This window comes from Leiobunum rupestre, chromosome 1 (assembly GCF_980474605.1).
Source record: "Leiobunum rupestre chromosome 1, qqLeiRupe1.1.hap1, whole genome shotgun sequence".
Lineage (NCBI taxonomy): Eukaryota > Metazoa > Arthropoda > Arachnida > Opiliones > Sclerosomatidae > Leiobunum > Leiobunum rupestre.
This window is the reverse complement of record NC_143384.1, coordinates 35,296,846-35,306,152: the sequence shown is the minus strand read 5'-3', so window position 1 is coordinate 35,306,152 and position 9,307 is coordinate 35,296,846. Positions and strand designations below refer to the sequence as shown.

The 9,307-nt window shown below is 41.7% G+C and overlaps 1 protein-coding gene across 1 annotated transcript; it reads right to left on the bottom strand.

Annotated features, from left to right (window-relative positions):
* Window positions 1-3,419: 3,419 nt before the first annotated feature.
* LOC149962211 (uncharacterized) lies at window positions 3,420-7,879 on the bottom strand. The gene is made up of 8 exons (XM_090164431.1): window positions 7,875-7,879; window positions 5,765-6,071; window positions 5,365-5,694; window positions 5,043-5,270; window positions 4,805-4,904; window positions 4,379-4,731; window positions 3,962-4,295; window positions 3,420-3,910 (listed from the first exon to the last, which is right to left on the bottom strand). The coding sequence occupies exons 1-8, from the start codon at window positions 7,877-7,879 to the stop codon at window positions 3,420-3,422; spliced, it is 2,148 nt and encodes a 715-aa protein (XP_090020557.1).
* Between the last annotated feature and the right edge of the window lie 1,428 nt (window positions 7,880-9,307).

Genomic DNA, 9,307 nt, shown 5'->3' with positions numbered 1-9,307 from the left:
CAATCGGAAGTGGCACCGGGCAGAAAAACCCGAAACTCCCTATTTTCAAGGTAAGCAGAGAGCCAGTTTAGCGTACGACCCCGGACCCCATAAGAGTGGAGCTTGGCCTTGAGAAGCTCGTAGGGGACCGAATCAAATTCTTTGCGGAAGTCAAGGACAAGGGTGTATTTAAGGGGGGGGGGTTTGGGGGTTAAAATGCTGATGACTGGGGGGGGGGTGCCTAATAAAAATCAGTGAAACTTCCGTCAGCACCCCCCCTTGAAATTTTGCCTCAAAACCCCCCTGAAATAAAATTCTGGATACGCCCTTGGTCAAGGAAGATGATGTCGACACGGCCAGCCTGCTCAAGGCCAGAGGTCCAATCCTCGGCGCAGCAAAAAAGCTGGGTTTCGGTGCTGAAGCCACCCCTGAAGCCGTGCTGGAACGGATTCATCAGATTGTGCTGGATGAAATGCGTAGAAATAACAGACGCACAGACGTGCTCATCGACTTTCAGGACGAGGGACCGGAGAGCAATTGGGCGGTACTTAATAGGATCGGATTATCTCCACCCTTGGGTATTGGCGTGACGTTAGCCCGACTCCAATCTCACGGAATAGCACCAGAGTCATAAGACAGCTGGAAGATGGTCGCAAGCGGAGCTGCTAATGCATCGGCGCACTGGCGAAATACAATTGACTGGATGCCATCAGGGCCAGGGACTTTATGCGGTTTGACTTTGGTCAACAGCTGGTGTATTTCGCCAAAAGTGGAACTACGGCTACATCATACGTCGGAAAAGTTCACTGGAAGGTAGACGCCAGGAGATTGGCTTTGTCTACTGCAGTGGTGAACGTCGTTCCAGAGCTGGAGAGATCGGTAACTCCCGCTGACTTCGCCTTCTTGGAGACTAGCAGGTAGTACTTTTTCCTGTGGGTATATCCGACGCTACTTTGTCAATATGATGGGTGCGCGCAGCTCGGAGTGCAAATTTGACCATAGCACGATGCCGACTGAAGACTTGTACATTGGCAGCAGAAGGGTACTTCCGGGAGCAGTTGTACCTACGCTTTGTGATGCCCATGATTCCATCAGACGTCCGAGGGAAGAGCCTACCCACGTGAGATTATGCCTGGATGATAGATGCTTAGTGGGAACATGATCCGTCACCGCTTGCCTGACGGTCGAGGGGAAAGCACTCCACGTCTCTTCAATAGAAGTGGCATCGGGGAAATGGATATCAGAGAGCGAGCGTGTCATGGACGCAAAGTCGGCCTTGTTGAGAATTCCTTGTTAGGGGCGGACCACACGAATATTGAGCAGGAGAAAATCATGGTTCCTCTCGATTCCGCTCTGTTCATTTCCGTGGCGCGCTTCGAAATGGCGCGAATTTCGAATATCAATATTTTTTCACCCTTTAATGGATTCGAAATCAGAATTTCTATTTATTATAAACGTCGAAAAATAAATAATTGGGAAAATATTTAAATGTAGTTTATTTTTTTGTTATTAATTATACGAGCTTCATGATATGAAATATAGTCGGTGAAGTCATACACTGTGGGGGACGGAGTGGTTAGCACTTTCGCCTCGCAGCAAGAGGAGCCGGGTTCGATCCCAGCTAGTGGCACTGGGCGAAAATCCGGAACCACTCCTGCGTAGAGTTTGCAAGTTCTCTCCCCACTGGTTAAAGGGGTTTTCCCCCGAGATCTTCGGTTTCCTCTTCGCAATTAAAACTTGCTGAGGTTAACGGTAATAGTAAGTGTAGGGAGCTGTCGGTTAGCTCGCGTGGCATGAAGGGCTAGCCACCCCCCTCCTACGCTGTATAACCCGGCCACTAGTTAAAAGGCCTTTTAAGTCGCAAGTTGACTTAGGCCTGTAGTGGTGACTTGGGTATTAGCCTAGCTGATTATTACAACATACGCTACGTTTTGTGGTGAGCCCAATTTGCGTTTTATTTTAAGCTTATTTATTTTTATTGTAAGAAAACTTCCTTACCCATTTAAGGTAAGATTTTTTAAATGTAAGCTTATTTCAGAGTTTTCGCCCATGTATAGTATGTAAGCCTATTTAAATGTTTTCGCCCTTTGCAGAAAATAAGCTTATTTCAATGTTTTCGCCCGAGATATTCGGTAAATATTTAACACTTCAGTGGCTAACTTATATTTTCTGATTTTTCGACGCAATTTCCTTGTCTCTCAATTATTAATATATTAAAGGCCTGTCACCAGTGGCGTTGCGCGTGACTTTTTTATTTTGGTTTTATTTTTTTCATTGTGTGACCTCCCCGAAATCAAATCCTGGCTACACCACTGCCCTCTAGGAGCAACAAACACAATGAGAACGCAGCTAGCCTTTAAACACGCTAACGGAGGGTTGTGTACGAATTTCATTGGACGAACGTCACGAGCCTTTACGCTGAACGTTTTACGGGCGGGGGAAAGACAATTGCCGAATTTTCCCCTTCCGACGGCAGCAGGCGCTAAAGGGTCTAGCCAATGAAAAACGTACACAAGAAAATCCACGACTTTTGACGGGTTGCGTTCTACTTGTGTTTGTTGCTCCTAGCTGCCCTTCACCCTTTATATTAACTTTTCTGCCACACAAATACCCTGGTGGTAGGTTAACGTGTTCTAAAATTTTAATTAATCCAACGATCATTTAAATGCAGTATAGCTCTTACGTAATTAATTTAAACTTATAATATTCCAATTATAAACTTATAAAACAATTATAATTTGTAGCATAATGAGTGATTATGTTATTTACATTTTATATTATTATATTTATGTTTATCAATATTTTAATATATTTATATTTATTTATATTTTTATATATATAAATACTATTGTGTGATTAATTTACACGAGTTTTCCGGTTGGAAAAAGTCGGTGTAGACAGCAACGAAACGCTTCGTATTATAGTGTATCTATTTTATAACACAGCGTAAGCTTATTTCTTTTTATTAAAAGGGAATCTAACGTTGCATTGCAACAAATTTTAATATTCCTATTTAATGTAAGCGGCTAATGTATAACATGAAAGCTTATTTAAATACGTGTAGGCCAACTGTTAACCGCCGGTGGGGTTCAACGGCGACATATTTTAACGCAGCCGATGGCTTTTTGCACATATAAAATCAATATACTCCTAAACTGTCAAACCATTGTTTCGCTAAGGCCATTACCATAAGTTTATAATATTTAACATAAGTATGTCTCTTTGGTAAATATTTTACTGAGGGTTATTCACGGAGTGACGTCATCCCGGTAAGAAAATTGCCCCTAGCGAGGCGCCGTTAATGGCTAGTAAAAGTACTCTACTGACCAATACATTATAAGTGAAACCTTTGTATCAAAAAGAGAATGGCCCTGAAAAGGGCCGTTTTTTTTCTTCTACTCCACATCTACTGAAGCATCTCGTTCCTCCGACAAATCCATCTATTCAAGGGTATCCGCCCACTCCTTGAATGAGGCGTTTTTCAAAGTGATTCGGCTTCGTCGATACCTTAATATCGACCCCGCCACCGAAAACATCCTCTCTACATCAGCGCTGGCCACTAGGATGCTTAACATCCTTTTGGTCAACTCCGCCAAAACTGGATATTCTTTGGAGTAGTTGCTCCAAAACTGTAGTACGTCGGTTTCCATCGGTTGAAGCCGCTCCTCCAGATACCTGGCCACTTCATTCTTCAAGGAGCTATACCTTTCGACAGCAGCTGTTGGTTGTTCCGCAGCACGGTTATTTCTGACGCGGGACCACATCCCACCCCTGGACGCCGGCTGGTCCCCCTCCTCGTCCACAGGAATCACTGGTTCCGGTAATCGGGCGGCAAACTCCGATAGATGCCTGATGGCATCCTCCTCCTTCAGCGAGCGGAAGATTTCTCCTCCCTCCTTCGTCTGCAACCCATTTCCGATTGGAAAAGACGCTGTAAAAATCATCTATTAATTTTGTTCTTATAACTGGGAAGAAAAATTACTTTGAGGTATATTACAAGGAAATAATGATGTTTTCCCTCTGGGGTCTAATATGGCGGCTACCACGTAATCGGGGTCAACAATCTCTTCGAAAAATCTCGACTTCAAGTGAGTTAATAGCTCCTCTTGAAACTCTCCGAAGAACCCCACTCGAGCGGCGGATATCTGGTCATAGGTATCTAGAAGAGTACCTATGACCAGGTGAGAAAGTGACTCTCGCTTCTGAAACGTGTCCGTAGCCACCTGGATCGGTTTTAAAAACCGCAGCAACTCCTTCATCTGGTGAAGATGATCTTCCTCTGGCATCTGATCCTCGAGCGCCGTGATCATCCCTTCCTAGTACAAAAAGGGTAACGGCGAAAATGGGGTGCATTAGTATAATTATCTTTGTCATACTCCGTTTTTAAGATGCCGCTTACCTGCACTAGTCGCTCCATAGCGGCATAGATGGAGTTCCATCTCGTGACGCCGATGGCCTTGAGGTCAAGACCATTCGGCGATTTTGAGCGAAAATATTCGCTCCACTTGGTGGAGCGACGCAGGAACGACACCCAATCGCTGACATTTTGTATCATCCTTTTCACCCGAGGAACTTTATTCACGGAATTTTTAACCACTAACTGAAGTGAGTGGCAAACGCACCGTTTTCTGTTCCAGGTTCCGTGAAGAGCGGAGTTGTCTAGGATGCAATCGGGTAAGAGGTCGCCTTCACCAGGAGACTGAGGGTCAGAGCTCGGTTCAACCAATAGGAGTTGGCTCCACGTATCCCACCCTACAATCGAAAAAAAAGGTTTAAAAAAAGAGTGCCACCGTATCTACCACTTATTTAGTGAAACGAAATATACCGTCATCTAAAACGAAACTCTCGTCATCCGATGAATCAATCGAAGATTCTAGATCGGAATCAGAGGACGCCGACGACGTTGGAGTTGAGCGAAAGCTCTCCTATACGGGGCTGTCGCAAAACATCTAACAAGTTCACCACCTTAGTGATATTTGACGCGTTGTCCGCGCAAATACACGAGATCTGGAAATGCTCAACATTAATTTATAATTCTCGTACAATTAAATATAATTTCTTACGGAAGACTCGGATAGACCGAATTCGGCTAAAATTTCCTGAATTTTAGCCAAAATTGCGGCGCCAGTGTGTGCACCAGAAAAATGGGCAAATGCCAGCAGAAGGTTTCGGAATTTAAAGTTCGAGTCAATAAATTGAGCTCGAACTCCGAGAACCGACTGCTGGCGCCGGCTCGACCAAATGTCCAACGTCAGGTGTAACGTCCCCTGCGCCAAATTGCCAAGAATCCTCTGACATGTAAAACAAATGAGCAATGTTATAAATACAACTGCAAATAAATAACTTAAGGATATTTATTTGTAACATTCCAAAAAATTTCATTACCGTGATTTTCGGCTTTAATTCATTCGTAACGATGTGCGCCAACTCAGAGGTGACGGACCTCCGGCTAAATACGTCCAGGGACGGGTTGGCGAACGCCATTACCTTTCGAAAACCTTTCCCGTCCACCACGCTGAAAGGCAACCCGTCAATGGCTACCATATTGACAAGCCATCGCTTGAAGAGGGCCTGGTTGATTTTCTTGGCGGCCGGGTCCAGTTTGGTCCTCTTAGATGGTGGAGGAATCAAATCGCTCCCCGATCCCAAAACGTCCATCTGGTATTCGCCGTCGTCGTTGGAATCAGGCGTCAAAGAAAGATTATGGACAGCAATCTTATAAGCAAAAATAAATGAAAACACGTTAGAACTGAAAAAAATTTCAAGGCGTAAATATTAAACTTACGGCATGCCGTTCCATAGCGTAAGCGCTACTGACTCCCCCGACGATCAACTGATTACAACCGTCGAACTTGCACCGCCCCACCACAGAAATGGCAGGTGTGCCATCAGCCTCGAGATGGTTTCCGACGTAATCGAAATGCAGATGGATATTTTTTCGTCCATATCTGCCCGTTTCGAATTTCTCAACAATCGAGGGCACCCTGACCGTAGGTCTGGGAGTACCCTTAGGCGGTCGAGTCGGTCGCAGACGACCATTACTGTTGGTAACGGGCGTCGTAACTCCCATACAAACTAAACTACTAGAAGACCTGCAATATACCGATTCAGACGTATAAATAAAGGGCATAATTTGTAATTACAGGAAAATTTCTAAAATTTTAGTATTAGAATTTTCACGCGTTCTTTAAAAATTAAAATAAATTAAATGGAAATAAATATAGAGACTACTTAAGAGATACTTTTTCACCTATTACAGTACAATTTAAGTAATCTAAGTCTAGCCTATTGAAGATAAAGAGAAAATTTCGATATACTTACATAATTATCTCCAAAGCAACAAAAAACCTAGTGAAAACTAAGGAAGCAGCGAAAAAACTTAGTGAAAACTAATGAAGCAGCGACTAGCGCAAAGATAATATTTGAAGATGGTAAGATCGACAAGAAACTGTGCTCCATTTGTGTCTTTTGCCCCTTTTTATACCATCAACCGTGCCCCAACCCCTTTCCTCCCCCAGAACTTTTGACGCGTTAATTGTTGCATCCAAAACCCGGCATCGGATTGTCGCCACTCAGTCGCCGGGTTCCAAAATTTTACCTGTCAGCGCGCGGACGTTTGAGCCTTCCACCATGTATTTGGTCAAGCTAAAATGACAAGAGTGAGGCCTGCGGTCTCCTTCGCATATTTTTCCAAGACGGATTAAAAACACAATAAGGAGCGGAGGGGAAATTGGTTTTGCGCTTCCAGAAAGATTTTTGAAAGTTGGAAAGTACGATGCAGGCGCCTACATGTCTGAAACACGAAATCTACGGTGTAATACCTCAGAAACTCGGAAAGAACTTTAATTTTAAATATTTTACACTTTTATAACTTAATGAATGAAGTTATTTTTCAGTTCAGTAAATAATATTCCAATACAAATTAAAAAAGTGACGTAAAACGATTTTAATTTACTTTAAATGTGATATAAAATCGAAAGTTTCCGAGGAACGGTATTCCTCCAAACGTCGAATTTTAAATAAATTTATTGTGGATTAAAACCGACCAATTAGACATTGTATTCGAAAGAAACAAAGGATTAAAATGTGTAATTTTTATATGAAACTTAGGCTTAGGAGTCAGATTAAGAATCAAACGGTCATAAATGAATTTTAATAAAACTTTATTTACACAGCTTTTTATGGGAAATTAATTAAACAAACGGTAAATACTAGATAGTGTCTTTAATGCTTTTGGCGTAATCTATAATATTTAATTGACCATCTAATCGAAAATAGCGAGTGAATTTTATGATTGAAGTGGCTCGAAAAATAGTTAGTGTAGTCTAATAAGATATTATTAAATCGAAATTAGGGACGTCATTTGGGTAGGGCAGGGTGGTGCATTTGCCCCCTCTGACTTTTTTTACCTAAAACTCTTCATGAATAAATTTGCATTGAGCTGCATTAGAATCGTACTGTTTAATTTCCTGTATTGGTGATATAACTATTTCTATTAAATATTCAAATAATAATAAATTTGTCGCATTTTTGCTCTGGAAACTAAAGTTTTTCCACCGCCTGTTCTTTGGTTATTCTCAACCCGATTTCTGTGCTGCGTTGCACAATAGTCGATATGACGGGAACGCCGAAACGGATTTTCGGCGGCGTTATCCAACTGGCATATTTTCAGAGAGAAGTGTTGCCAGACATATTTTTCGAAAATCTTAATGCTTAAAATAATTTTGAGAATTCTTATAATTAACAAGATATAAGGTCCTAACTAATTCGCCCCTCAAATCAGTTTCAAAACGGTTCCAAAGTGTCTAGTGTGAACGTCGCTTAAATTACTTTTAAAGGTTGAGCCTTCACCTTGTATCTTAGGGTTTTAAAGCAGCTAAATAAGCCTAATATACCTCATAATGTAGATATGGCGTCACGCGCATAAACGTAATTTTAAGATCCGTCAATAACTGTAAATCTCGTTAATTGTCATACTTATTGTTAATATGTTTCTCATGTTTATAGTTAGTGAAAAATATGGTATTACTTCTGATTAGCCTCCCTTAATTTCAATTAACTTGATTACTAAATAAACTAATAGATCAGCAATAAGTATCCCACAATTGAAATAAAATTACCTGTTTTTCTTTCAAAAATATTAGAAGAATTAATTATGGTAAAAATCGATGGTCATTTCATTTACAAAAAAAAACAAGGTTGATTTTTAATGGCTATACCAAAACGAGTTATCAAACCCGAAAATATGAAATATAAGTATGAACCTAAGTAAACGCTTACGTAACTTTAACTATAATTAGTATAAAGTTACATGGTTTTTGCTTTCAGGCGACGAATAGCGTGCACTCAGCCGTCGAGTAGGGCTTTGGAAAATATAATTTCTGATTGGAAGTTAGACTATCTGATCCCCTTAAGCCTACTAATTTGATTGATGACATACTTATGGGTAATTATGTTACATATGATATTATCCATTAGATAAACAGCGATTTAATATGCAAAATTTTTTTTATATTTTGTCGGATAATTGTAGTTTATCTTCATAATAAAGCCAAACGCCGAGCTCTATGTATATTACAGCGTAGTTTCCGTGTTTCAGCCAGCATCCGATTCGTATTTCCTAACTTTCAAAATCGTTTCGGAAGCGAGAAAATAATTTCCCCTCCGCTGCTTATTGTGTTTTTAATCCGGCTTCGGAAAATATCCAAAAATACAGCAAGCCTACTGTAGGCCTGTTTCGTTTCTCTATCTTGTCATTTTAGCTTGACCAAACACACGGTGGAAGGCGCGCGGAGGTAAATTTTTTTGACCCGGCGACTGAGTGGCGACAATCCGATGCCGGGTTTTTAATGCAAAAATTAACGCGTCCAAAGTTACAGAGGGAGGAAGGGGGTTGCGCTAGTCTCGAGATAGCAAATATCGAGATATTAACAATAATAGAAAACCCCATCCCGAAGCCGAGTTGCCCCTTTCTTATTGGTAATGCGCTTGGAGACGCCAAGTCTGGCTATCACCTGTGACCGAAACTTTCGCTTTTCTTAAGCCCTATCCACACGGCCCCTGTTCTTAACTTCTTATCCCGTTCTCAACCCGGCCAAATTATGGGGGGGGGGGGTAATCAGTGCCAGTAAAACCCCCATAGTATCCCGGTCTGAAAACCCCTCCCGTCTCGACTTGGTAAATCCGGAGAAGTCTTCTTCATTTCTTTTTACGATTTGGTTTCGACTGTTTCGACATGAGCTCTCTCCCAGACAGCCAAGAGTTTTTGTTGATGGACGAGCCAATTCCATTTCCAGAATCTCAAGATTGGCCAGGGTATGACCTGGAT